Source organism: Nannobrachium achirus (assembly GCF_963921795.1).
Source record: "Nannobrachium achirus genome assembly, chromosome: 4".
Taxonomy (NCBI): Eukaryota; Metazoa; Chordata; class Actinopteri; order Myctophiformes; family Myctophidae; genus Nannobrachium; species Nannobrachium achirus.
This window is the reverse complement of record NC_137813.1, coordinates 14,857,123-14,871,633: the sequence shown is the minus strand read 5'-3', so window position 1 is coordinate 14,871,633 and position 14,511 is coordinate 14,857,123. Positions and strand designations below refer to the sequence as shown.

The 14,511-nt window shown below is 42.8% G+C and overlaps 1 protein-coding gene across 1 annotated transcript in view; it reads left to right on the top strand.

Annotated features, from left to right (window-relative positions):
- Positions 1-10,302: 10,302 nt before the first annotated feature.
- LOC308282668 (shisa family member 6) overlaps positions 10,303-14,511 on the top strand; it is a gene marked incomplete at both ends in the record, with an annotated part of 142,659 nt that continues 138,450 nt past the window's right edge. The window contains one exon of the mRNA XM_080723057.1: positions 10,303-10,907. Within this exon, the coding sequence (XP_080579183.1) occupies positions 10,303-10,907 (605 nt within the window). The remainder of the gene's footprint in view (positions 10,908-14,511) is intronic.

Genomic DNA, 14,511 nt, shown 5'->3' with positions numbered 1-14,511 from the left:
CTGGGCTAACGTGTTGACACGTCAGGCATAGGAAGTGGGAGTCAACGTTAACCAACCAGAGTGTAGGGGGGCGTAGCTCCAAATGTTGTGACGTCGGAGGGGAGCGAAGGGGGGTGGGGACGGATGCGTAGATCGGTGAACTGTAACCCAGGCTTGAATTGACCATGCCTGAGTTTATAGCATTTCATGGAGTGAATAAATAAGTTCATTTTCAGTTGATTTACAAAGTACTAAAAACGATTTAAAAGTGCTTTTTGATTTAATACATTTAAGTCATACTGATATACCTTGGTCTATTGTCTACAAGTTGTTAAAATGTGAAGAACAAGCTGTATACATTGAAGGGAAAAAGGGTTGAAAAACAAACAAACAGGGTGTCTTGCAGGAGTCAGCAAAGGTTAAAATTACCTCTGTGATTGCCACCTTATGTGGCCAATCACTGAGCTCTGAGTCCTGAATGTCCAGCCCTTTAGTGTGGGACTTCCTGTCATATAAAAGCAGAGTACTTCTTATACGTTAGTACCCGGACCCTTCCTACTTCCTGTAAAACACATGCTGCCATTTCTCATGTGCTGTTGTACACAGAGCAACAGAGAAAAAATCTTTTGCCATCTACTTGGTAAATATGAAAAATAATCTTCCATTTCGAAACATCCACATTCCCAACGTTGTTATACAACTCCTGATGTGTATATTTTGTTATATTTTGACTTTGTAGAGCAGCTTGTGACTGGGTTGTGCAAATCACCGTCCAACCAGGTGATTCTACACTCTGTGCAAGTGATTGCTTTGATCAGCGGTGAGTGAGACCATGACTTGTGTAACTGTTGGGTTTACTAAAGAAAACTGATGGTTATGTTGTGATGTATTAGCCACATAAAGTTGGCAAGGTGTATTTAGTTACATGATGAAGCATTGTGATAATGTATTTATTTTTGTTACTGAAGAAGTGTGTATTTTGGGTTCAGTGTTTGGGGAGGTAATTAATGCATTCTCTCACCTGTTGCTAGCCAGGGAGAGATGTTTGAGCCATTTAATATCCCCATAGTACTGCACAAACACATTCATTTGGACACTTTAAGTGCACTTTAATGTGAATATTAAAGGAGCATTTCATAGAATTATTCTTTTGGTTAAAAAGGAAAAACAATTCATTGAATATGGATTATTTGAAAGATTTTGAAAAGAATATAATCGCTTTAGATATTTTTGATGTTTTCAGTGTGCTTTTACAGTACATGATTACGAGAAGAGACATGATTGGCCTAATTGATTTAAGTTAAAAGATATCAATGCATGCCAATTCATGAGAAGACATGATTGGGTTAATTAATATAAGTTAAAGGGTATTAATTCATGCCGATTCATGAAGGTTTAGAAACATGGTTTACATGGTGTGTGTGAATAACACATACAATTGGATCTTGTCTGACCTACTATAGGTCAGGTTTTTTTGGGTGATTCAGATCAAACCATCATCATCCCTGGAGCGTGTGGAGAAGAAATGCATCCCTTCCATTGCACCGTGCCAGGTGTATTCCCCACGACCCATCAGAACCATTGATCCCCAGAGCTGTTGATTCCCCCGTTCGTGCTGGGGTGGCGAGCTACCCAGAGCCTGAACATTGATGGTGATTCCCCTCCCTCACGGACAGTGGTGGTAGGACAAAGAAACACTATTGCGATTCAGATAAAGGGCCCCAACGAGATCTCACATAAAACTTTGGGAACTAAGGGTTTCATATTTTGCCGGCTTTTCTTTTTTTTTTATTATTATTTTCTATCCTGTACACTGCAGTTGTTGTAATTTTCTATGTGCCTAATTGGTTGAAATAAGTGGCCATTCAACCAATTCAGTTCATCGTTGTCTGTGTCATTATTGATATGCAACACTGGCTCTTAACAACTTAGAATACTTCTGATACTAGTCCAGTTAATGACATACACGCATTGAACATTACATACCTGTACTCGCATTACTATTACGTAACTAGGGTTACAGAACCAATAGGACCTTGTGGCTGTATTCATCTAGGAGATTTGAATCCGCCCCTCTAGACCAAATTCAGCGCCTCAACCTGAAAGCTACAACAGCAGTAACAACACACAAATATGTGCAGAAAGAAATATGAATTGGCATAACAACTAAACTGAAGGGTAGAAAAGTATCGGTATCTTGACCTGAACATTTATTTTCTGTTTACTAAAGAGCTGGAGAGACATCATGCAGGGAGACCCCTGTTATTGAACAAACACTCAATAACAATTATATCTATCAGAATGTAGATATATTTATCACTTATTTAAGAAAAGAAACAACACTTACGCCCCGTTTAATCATACCTTGGCGTAGTAGAATAGACTTTTTCTTCAATAAGTGGCAGTTTGACGATGTTGGCGCGGACAGTGAGACGTCTCTGAGTGCCATTCATTCATTATTATGTTAATTGTTGGGTGAAAATATGGACTCATTAATCGTCAGCCCAACGTGGAGCCCAGTCATTACCTGTCAGCACTTTGTGCTGAGGCCAGCACTGTGCGCTCTCTAGGCACCAGTGGAAAGTAATTAACTACATTTACTCTAGTCGTACTGTACTTCCTGGCTATAATGGGCCGTTTATTATGCCTTAAAACATTATATATTTGCCCACCATAAATAATATTAAAAATACATTTATGTATTTATTTTAGAAATAATTAACCTTTTATGCAAGGGAGCCAACGCCCGGCCACAAGTTAATTTTCTTTTTCTGAGCCACTTAATAATACTTTTATACTCCACTACATGTCAGGGGCAAATAATAAATAATTATTTGAAAACTTAAGTTACAAGTGACTTGGTAGATTTCAATTAAAAAGACACATTTATGTACTATCTTATACATCATCTATTCTAAAATATAGACAATCTGTACAAGCTTTTTTTATGTCTGAAATTCACAATACATTCATAATGAGCACTTTTACTTTGGTACTGTATTATGTATATTGCAATGCCAATACTTTTGCATTTTTACTACTTTTTTGAACACAGGTCTTTCACTTATGTAAAACAGAGTATTTCTACCCCGTGATATTGCTACTTTAACTTAAGTAAAAGTACTTCTTCTGCCTCTGATGTGGTCATGTGGAGCCACCGAGCCAGTGGTCCTATACCTGTCAGTGCATTGTGCTGAGGCCAGCTTTGTGCACTCACTAAGCTGTTAAACGTTAATGGACAATCCCTCTTCCCTCTGTCCCGCTCAACACGCTACCTGACGTGTCCACATGTCATTCTGACTGACAGCTACGGGTGGACTCATTTGCAAAGCTTCCTGTCGTCCGGAACACCCCGAGCACGGTCGCGGGATCGAGACATTCGTCACAAGAAGCCCATCATCATCATCATCATCATCATCACCATTATCATCATCATCGGTGCCCTCTTCTTGTCATGTTATCTGTGCAACGTTGGCACACACGTCCAAGAGGTGGTGCCATGTTGTACTTTTTCCTGTTTTGTATTGTCTATGGCAGGGGTCTTCAACGTTTTCAGGCCAAGGACCCCTTAGTCGAGAGAGAGATGAAGCAGGGACCCCCACAATCCACAAACCATTATAGTTTCATTGTTTGACAGCACAATCATCAGTGTATTTTGGATTCATGTACAATCAGATATTTAACCACTTGAACTGTCAATACTTAATAACTTTGACCTTTCACTCTGTATTTAGTCTGCCCTTTTTCCCCTCTACACCAAACCTCTTTGCCGAAAATAGCCGATCTACAAGTTCACAACGCCTCGCAGCGCAAGGCGTTGTGAGTAACTCTGAGGACCCCCTAGGGATCCCGGACCCCCTGTTGAAGACCTAAGTCTATGGAGTTAGGTGTGGTTATAACATGCAAATATCTCTTCCCTGTGTATGTTTGGTTACTTCCTGAAAGCTGTAAGCCTCTGCGTCAAATCAGTGTCATTACACTGATGTAATGACATCATAAAATCCACCCCTCCCCCTTTACCATACAGCAACACTGTGGTTGTGGCTAACTTCAGCTGGGTCACCACCCACCTGACAACCATGCATACTTAATGAACAGGTGGTGGGTGTGGCCACATGAAAACAAAATCTTCCTCAAAGTATAATAACAGCGGGTCAGGACCCGTCTTTGGGTTGCAGAACTATTTGTATGGATTGCTAGTAAATATCCCCTTTTTTCCTTTATCCTACTACAAAGTATTTTTTCAAAAGTACAAAGAAATCGCAACTTTTCATCGATTCAAAACAACTATGAGGCGTCACGCCTCAGCCTGACATGAGGTATCATGCCTTAAGGCCCATTCAGATAAAAGAAATCTCCAGATATTTTTCCATTCAAAGTGGATGGTAGATACAGATAAAAAAAATCACACCCAATGTGAAGTGAGCGGTGGTCGTGCTTGCATAACATCTTCAGACTAGGATTTAAGTCTAGGATGTAAAGGCTATGCTACACACACACATTTTGCTATGGCAAAACGCTGAGGAAAAAGGCTACAGACATACGACATATGACATCACTAGACGAACATGATGCTACGCACACACATTTTACTATGGCAAAACGCTGAGGAAAAAGGCTACGGACACACGCACAGCTACGGACACACACACATTTTGCTATGGCAAAACGCTGAGGAAAAAGGCTACAGACATACCGGTATGACATATGACATCACTAGACAAACATGATGCTACGCACACACATTTTACTATGGCAAAACGCTGAGGAAAAAGGCTACGGACACACGCACAGCTATATAGGAGCGGTTTGCACCGCTCGAAAAGTTTGGGAACCGATATACCATATTGTATATCGTCCCTATTCTGAAGGAGAACGGTCTGGGAAAATACTGTTGCAGGTCTTTTCGATTTGTTTTTGTGAAGCAATTTGGTGTAGAGAGGGATATACCAGAACACTTTGAGAAACCCTTTCAGTTTGAGAGGAGTGCCTCATGGTTCTAATTGCCCTGGGTGACTCTTGAGTAAGAACAAAGACAGAGGCTAATAATGCCACAGCTCCCAAGTGGATCTCAGATATCATCTGTCTTATAGGGCTGTCACGATTACAAATTGAAGTTGACGATTAATTGTCACGCAAGCAATTTCCTCCCAATCCAACCATTGATACTGAGTGCCAAGCAGGGAGACATACAGGGAACCATTTTTCAAGTCTTTGGTATGACCCATCCGGGGGATTGAACCTATAGCCCCTTTTGGGATGCTAGTTACCTTTTTTTGGGAAGGCGGTATCTCTTTCCAGTCCGTCCACTCTCCCTGGTACGTGCAACGGGTTGTGTCTGTCTGTGTATTTGGTGGAGGCGTCTGTGGTGTAGAAGTGATGACAGCCACACAGGACTTCATGCTCTCACTCAGGTTGTCTTTACTTTGGAGCTCCTGGTTTGAGCACATTAATACATGACACTGGTCATCAACAGCACAGCAGCAGCATACAATACACAAATCAAGAGAATGGAATCACTGCAGCTGAGGCAAACTACAAACATGTCATCATCTTCTTCTTCTTTTTCATAGAGCAGCTAAGCCAGTGAGAGCTATTTTCATATTTATATTACTAGTAAGGACCAGTTACCCATATGTGGAGATCCTTGTACTGTATATCGTCGTTGCCGGGTGAAAATCTTGTATGTCCAAAACCGTTCGTTTTGAATTTATCATTTTAAAAATGATTTAAACTAGTGAAAACAGCCGATCTACAAGCGGTGCGAGGCGTTGTGTGCTAGTAGATCTGCTGTTTTCACTACTTTTGTGCGACAGCCTTGTATGATTTGCGAAAGAACGTGCAAATTTGGAGATACGAGATTTCCACCCGACAACGACGATATAGTACATCCCTTTTATGCCCATAATGTTACATGGAGAGTAGACCCTTGTCTGAACAGCCGCACAGATATGGCTGTCTTCCTCCATATATGGGCATTCCCATATGAGGTCCTGTTAGATATAGGCTTAATATTGATGACATCAGGAATCTCCATATATGGGCATGAAAGTGATTCTGTTAAGAGTGGTTCCCATGACATCACAACATAAAATATATTTTATGCCCATTCATGGAGATCCCTATCTGAACCAACCACACAGATATGGATGGGCCATGTCTTGGCCTTCTGGCCAGTGATATATATATATATATATCGATGACATCAGGGATCTTCATATATGGGCATAAAAGGGATTCTGAGGAATACCCATATATGGACTTTTACATAGGTGATGTCACCTGTGATATCACCTGTGATGTCACAGTGATGTGTCAAGGGAACCAACCCATAGACTGTAAAAATGTGTACAAACACATCTACACAGACACGGAAAAGCTGTGACATTTCTCATGGTAATAACTGTAACCTTCGGTCGCAATTAATTATTTACAAAACATTTCAAAATGTAACAAATGGAGCATGAAACACTATCAAGACAATAATAAAACCCCTCACCCCTTACAAAACACCCAAATTCACAATGCTGGAATTACAACACAGCAAAGCCTACCTGGTTTGAAGTTGAACACATAAATACACGATGCTGGTCATCAACAGCACAGCAGCAGCATACAATACACAAATCTGTGTAACAAAGAGTGCAAATGATTAATATTAAGCACAAAATGATATATTTATGTTTGCAACCAAGTTCTCATGCACCTACCACTTCCTCTGCTGAGGCAAACTATGGTGCGCACAAAGGGACTGCATGCAGCTGCGCTGTTCATCCACCAGGTGGCTTTGGCACTATAGCAGACAATGCATTGAAAGAAGATTTTGTAGAAATTAATACAGGGATATTTCTAACCCTGTAACTTGCAAACAGGTACCACTGTCAGGTCGCGGACAAATATAAAGTCGCTCATGTCTTTTCCTCACTTCCCATGTCCCGCGTTAGGGTGCGTTCGGATTTGTACACTGGGAGTTGGGGGCGCATTACACATATTGGTATTTGGTACTCAGTACCCTCCCAGAGTACAGAGTCCGAACGTGCCCTAATGCGGTACATGGGTGAGGAAACATTTCAAAAATAGATTATAATTTTTTTTTTTTGGCAAGCTTAACACATTGTCCCACCCTCGCTGCGGTTGCAGCTTTCTTTTCCGTTACCATTTCTAGACTATCACTGGTGGTCTGCGGAAACAATTATTATGAATTATGGGGGCACAGTGGCACAGTTGGTAGCGTTCTCGCCTCACAGCTGAAGGTCCTGGATTCGATTCCCACTGGGGGCGCTGTGGGCGTGTTCTCTCCTCTGCGTCATCAGTGCCCATACCCTAGGTGGGGTTTGCGAAAGGGCCTTTCTGTGTGGAGTTTGTGGTTTGCATGTTTTCCCCGTGTCTCCTAGGGTAGGTACCCTCACAAAAAAACATGCAGTAATCCTAGTCTCGCTTTCCCCTGGCCAGCCGGGGCATGGGAAAGGAAGTGCAGGTTGGAATAACGTGTTCCTTCCACGCGTTGCGTCCAGCCGGGGAATCTCTCTCTCCCTGTCAGGTGAAAAGAAGCAGCTTGGGCTCCTCCTGCATAGAATGAAGCATGAGGTCAGTCCCCAGGTTGGCAGAGGGAGTGTGTAGCGCCCATGGGATTACATTAGATAATTGGCACTGGGTGAAAAATGGGTTACAAAATCTTGGGATAAAAACATTTTAATAAAAAAAAAACACATGAATTATAGTATGCCCTCAAACAAATCTAGAACACAATCCTGACTAGCGGATACCCATATGAGGGTAAATTAGGCTTCATTTATGCGTATGTAATAAGTGTATTAAATATTGGTCTTATTTGTTTGTCTGTATATGTGCTACACCCTATGTTTCCCTCTTTTGACACATATTTACAAATACTGTATGTGTTCATACTATATTATGAAAATATGTATGAGTGAGTGAGTGAGTGAGTGAATGAGTAAATCGAGTAAATCAATCAATCAATCAATCAATCAATCAATCAATCAATCAATCAATCAATCAATCAAACAAACAAACATTACAGGCACATATTGGTACACTTATGACTGACAACTGAGGTCCATGTCTATCCTTTCTGAGTTAAATTCCCCATCTGCTGCTTCAAATTTTGGCACAGATTATTTGGCAAGTATGATTTGGTTGTTGATGTTATTAATATTATTATTGTTTTATTCCTAACCAACTTGTAGATTGGAAATCTAGTGTAGCCTATTAGTAGGCTAAACGTAAAGAGAGAACAGCCTTCACAATGAATACGACTTTCCAGAGGTGGAAAGTAACTGCATTTAATTTAAGCAAGTAGTTTTAATTTACTTGACCAATTCCATTTTAATAGCTATGCAATAAACCCCTCCGTGCTGGATTCACTTGTAAATCAGACTAGAGCAGGAATGTGACTAAATGGACCCTTAAAGGATCGTGCACTGTCTGAGTTAAACTAACAGAATTGACTGTGCATTCATTTTCTGAATCTCTCACGCACAACCAGCCAGCCATTTGCTTGCACACGCACGCAAGCAAACCGGTGATGTGTGGCGTGACTGACTGGTGACTTGAGTGGGTGTGGAGCTCAGGCTACGTGGCTCTGCAATATCCGTGCACTGTCAGTCAGTTCTAATATGCAGTCTGCAGTGGTGTAAAGTAACTAAGTTTACTTATAGGGATATTACACTTTCAAAAAAATATACTCGGGCTTTTGTGAACACCCAGGGCAGATTTTAATTTGCTTGATTCAATATTTAGATATTTGATATTCATTTCATCAGACACTCCCCATCCAGGGCTCATTCAAACTCAATTTTAACCTGCATGATCTCTAGTACAATTTTGAGGTATTTGTACTTGAGTATTTCCAATTTCCAATACTTTTACTTTACATCTCAGACCCAAATCATGTACCTTTACAATACTTTTACTCAAACATTTTGCACTTTTGGTACTTTATAAGTAGGCCTACATTTTGATGCCAACACTTTCATACATTTACTCAAGTACATTTCGAATTCTGGACTTTTACATGTAACAGAGTATTTCAGTATTGCCGGCCAAACGCCGCTATATATCCTACAAAGGCCGATGGAACTGATGTACCTGAATCAGTGACGTTGTGTGGGGGCGAGAGAGAGAGAGAGAGAGAGAGAGAGAGAGAGAGAGAGAGAGAGAGAGAGAGAGAGAGAGAGAGAGAGAGAGAGAGAGAGAGGCAGTCCGGTCTTGCCAGCCTCCTCGTGTCTTCCTAGGGCTCTTGGATTCTGTGCAGACAGCGGCCAGTCAGTCGCCGGACACCGCTGCCCGGAAAGTGCTGCCAGTCTGTCCATCTATGGTCGCACACCAGCCAGCTCAACGCTTTCTGAGCGGTGCCATAACCGCTCCTCCTACATCTGGCACGTTTTATCTTCCACTGTAACAAAGTTTAGGATCAAATCCCCATGCACTCGTTTGCATAGGGAACAAGGAGGAATACGGCAGATTTGCTGTGAGGTAAGGGGAACATTGATGCTGTGATATGTGTGTAAATATATTTGCTTACAGAATAACGAGCTGTCGAAACTCGTCATAATAGGTAGCCTATAGCTATAATATTAATAATCTTATGATGGTGATAATAAATGCAGGATAGCCTATTCACAGAAGAGGACAAAGGTCGCATTTCTGTTGGCTAAAGTGCTGCGGCGCTGTCCAGGGTGCTGAAAATCCTGAGCGTCAATTTGACTCTGATATGTGTGTGCATGCAAATGTGACATTTGGTCACATTTGCACACTATCCGAGTTACCAGTGCACTAACTAAAACTTGGGATTTTAGAGTCCTCACTCTGCAAAGTCGCTGTTTGATTGATAGACTACAGCTAATCTGCCCGTATGCATGTCGTTGTTGTTCACAGGACAAAACCAGCGCGTTGCCTCGGTTCGCGGTAAAGAAAGAACTCTTGGATCAGCTCTTTGAGGGTCGAACCCTCCACCCCACCTCTCCGCACTCCTCCATCCTCCCCCCCCCAAAAAAAACTCCACTTTATTGGCCGCGCCGCGGGGCTATGTGCCGCTCCTCCAACTCACTGCGCAGGGGGCTGATTCTTTCCTTCATGGCGCACGGACCGGAGCATGACACATGTTGACCAACATCTGTGGCGCACGGTGGGGGCATCTGGAATGAACGCCCCGCGAAGAACCGGCGAGGAAATCGGCAACTAATAAAAGGCTCCGCTCCTCGGTGAAGAAAGTTGGGCTTGGAAACGGCCCAGAAAAACGAAAGGAGAGAAACAAAACTGAAGAGAGTGGCGGAAAGAAAAGGAAACACGCGGACGAGAGCGATGGGGATAAAACACCTCCTGCTGCTTTTCATCTACGTGGACCCGCTGAACGTGCTGTGCGCCGCGGCGCAGCAGGTCAAGAAGAGCAAGCCGCCTCCCAAGAGGAACCAGCGGAACCAGATGAAGGACGCGCTCGGCAACAGCACCGCGGCGGCCGGGGGCGCCGCGGTGCCCGGCGGACCCGGCGGGGGCGGCGGGGGCCGGACGGGCATCACCACCCAGCTGCAGGCGCCCCCGGCCGGCGTCCAGCACGACACGTGCCTCGGCTACTACGACGTGAGCGGCGCGTTCGACAAGGAGTTCTCGTGCAACAACACGGACCACCGCTACTGCTGCGGCAGCTGCTTCCTGCGCTTCTGCTGCGCGGACAAGAGCAAGCGCGTGGAGCAGAAGACGTGCACCAACTACAACACGCCCGACTGGATCAAGACGCAGCCGCCGTCGCCGGCGCCCACGGGCGACACGTACGACCCGGCGCTCGACCAGACCAACGCCACGGTGTACATCACGTGCGGCGTCGTCGCGTTCATCTTCGCCATCGGCATCTCGGCGAAGGTCGCCTACGATAAGGCCACCAAGCCGCCGCAGGAGATGAACGTCCACAGGTGAGTCACTGATCCTGTTTAGCTACTACTACTGTTGCTGCGAAATTGTGTGTTCATCATAGCTCTGAGCAGGTGCAAATGTAACCAAATGGACCCACAAGGGTTCATTTGGTTACATTTGCACACACTGAGCTGCAGTATGTTGGGGCTGAAGAAATCCCAATAATGTCTACAGAACGTGTCGACTAATATTAGATGATCTTGGTATTGGTACTCTTAACTTGCAGTATTAGGCTACTCTTGAGTGTGTGCAAAGGTTATCTTTGCGTGCAAAGGTTACCTTTGTGTGCAAAGGTTACCTTTGCGCACACTCAGTGCTACAGTATGGTGGAGCTGTCATTGACTGAGAAAATCCTTAGTCCACTAATACTAATAGAAATGTCTCGACTAATTGATTATCTTGGTGTTGGTGGTACCAATAGGAAGTTATTGGTAGCTTAACGTGGGATTGGTACTCTGAGTGCGTGCAAATGTAACCAAATGGACCCTTATACATTTGGCACACACTCAAAGTTACAGTAGTAGTGGGATATCCTTGACTGCAAGAAATCCTTAGTCGACTATCACTAACACTAAATGTGTCGACTAATAATAGATGCTTTAACTTGGTATAGTGTTGAGAGCAGCCTTTTCAGGTCTAATGTTGATTTCACAACAGCTACTGGCTATTGAAAGTTATACTGACAGAAGGGTTACACCTATAAGTATACAATAGATTATATGCTATGGTGGAGGAAAAAGCATTTAAAGGAAGGTAAATGTTTTTGTTACAAGGTTAAGCACTATCTTCTGATAGTAATACTAGAGTGTCTGTTCAGTAGCAGGAGTCTAGAAAAAAAAATCAGGTTCGTGACAAGACTTCAGCCAATCAGGAGAGAGTAACCATTCACCATCAGCTTAATTCTTATGTGTTCCAGTTACAATGTTGTCTGCTCATTTCTTTGTGTAATGACTTCCAATTTCACTTCTTTAATCCTGTCTGAGTTCTCAATCCCGATTGGATAAAATGTGTATCCTCACTGGCAAATATTCTGTTTAAGAAAGAGCTGGAGAGATGTGGACACTCCTCCGCCTGTTACGGAAAACAAAGGATCAAAAAGCAATGAGTACTATCAGAATATAGAGCTATTTGACATTTATTTTAACCAAAGAAAATCACTCAGCCTATATCTACCTTCTTCACAGACCAACTAGGTGCAATTCGCAAGGAATCCACTGGTAACTGAATCCCGCCCCCCATATTGTGATGTCATGTGAAGCATAGTCTCGTGTGGGCAGACTGTTGACTGCGATTTGCGAATGCTCCCGTCATACAGTCTGGGGCAACGGACGTCTTATGATGAGTATGGGATGAAGCGGATGTGATGCACCCGCTCCCTTGGTGCAGTAGCGATATAAAGTCCTACTGGAATATTTCAATATTCATTGGGCCATTATTTCGTCTTTCTCTGGTGTTGTTGGTGTTACTTCCATGATGTTTTCAAATGTTTTCTTAAACTATACGCATAACAAGAATATGCCACTCAAATGACTCTGTCTGCGCTATTGTGTTTCTGTTATGTTTCCAACGGGACTACAGTTCCTTGACTACTTCCGATACTCGCATTTCGGGAGCTGCCGTTCCAGACTCTATGTAGCATTCGGAGATGCCTGGCTACGCAAGACTATGTGAAGCATGACAACATAGTGACAACAATGTGCGAAGCATGACCAAAAGATTCACTTTTCTGTTATGCAAAGGTTAACAAAAAGCAGGTTCACTTTGCTGGCAGAAAATTCTCTGACCGAGAACAATAGTGTGTTGCCTATAGCAACCACACTAATTAATTGATTCGTGGAGCAGGGGACAGCCCTAAATTTCCAAAGCAGCTCTACTAGATGCTTTGGCATCTTAAGTAACCATGTCATTTACTCTGTGTGTTTTCTCCGCTGGTGACTATTGCATCATCTGCTTAATGCGTTGGCGTGAAACGTGATTAAGCACGCTGTAGTTTGTCGACACCCTGCAGGGGCCTGGGCTAGGGAGGGAAGTGGAGGTTTGAACTCGCCTCTAACTTCTCTAAGCACTACTTCAAACAATCAAGTTAAAATCACTTATCCGTGTTGACTGTGAGAACATTAAATGTCCCTTTCCCCCTAAAATATGGTTGTCTGCACCTGACCACATATAGCATTGCCGTTATTATAGCAACTAAGTGCCTTTAGGCACACTGTGTACCAGCACTCTTCTCTTAGTATCTACACATTGTACACCTGCAATTTCTGACAATATCTGCAAAGTGATTGATCTTCGTGAACGGAAATGCCAGGTGTAGTTCCAGACTCTATATAGCATTCATTCGGAGATTGTGGAATAGTTGTCTGGCTACACAAGACTACACTGACACAATAATTATGATCATTATGTATTCATTTGTTTGTTTGTTTGTTAGCTCATTCATCCATTTTCCAATTGCTCCTCCCTGGTGCCCCCACGTTGAAAATCGTTGTGCTCTAGACCAGTGTTTCTCAACCTTTTTTCTGCATGGGCACACTTTTCATGTCTCAAGAATCCATGGGCACACCAACATAATACGGGGGTGTAAATATCGTCACTGTCGGGAAGAAACCTTGTATCTCCAAGTTTCAAATTTGAACGTTTCTTTGCAAAGTAAAGCCCTGCTTCATCATACAAGGCTGTCGCACAACAGTAGTGAAAATAGCAGATCTACAAGCACACAACTGCCTCGCACCGCGAGGCGTTGTGTGCTTGTAGATCGGCTGTTTTCACTAGTTTAAATCATTTTTAAAATGACAAATACAATACTGGCTTTCGAGCAGTTTTAAGGGGCACACTTGACCCTTCTCAGAGGCACACCAAAGGTCCCCAGGCACAGTGGTTGAGAAAAAACTGCTCTAGACAGTAATGAGCAGACAGGTGGGGGTCTCACCATGCACCACATTTCTAGAGATCATTTTGCAGCAACTGTCTGCAGAGGTTTCAATTTGTTCACAAAACGTTTTTATTTTTTTCAAAGGAACTGGTATACCGATAGCCCTGAAGCGTGCGGTCTCTCCAGTCATGTTGATTCCAGTCGGCCTTGGAAGCGGTGATCTTAATTGGTCTCTGCAGATTTTACACTGCTTTTCCTCTTTTCTCTCTCCACCGCGCTGCAAATTCCTCAGTGTTAATTCAAACATGTGTTATTGCAAGAGTGTACACATGCAGTGCTGGAAGGTAACTAAGTGCATTTACTCAAGTACTGTAAAGGGCCTTAAAGGGCCATTTCACCTCTGGGACAACCCAATCTTATTTTATTGTTGTTTGGGACACGATCAACATTATTTTTTTGTGTTCAATCTGTGTTCTTAGATATTTTAGTATTTCAGCATGTACTAGTGATGCGTTTTGCATCATATGATGCGTTTTGCATCACTAGTACATGCTGAAATACTAAAATATCTCAAAACATAGATTGAACACAAAAAATAACTCAGGATTGTGCTGATTGTGTCCCAAACAACAATAAAATAAGATCGGGTTGTCCCAGAGGTGAAATGGCCCTTTAAGTACAATTTTGATGTATTTTTACTTTACTGGATCGGAGTATTTCCAATTTTCTAT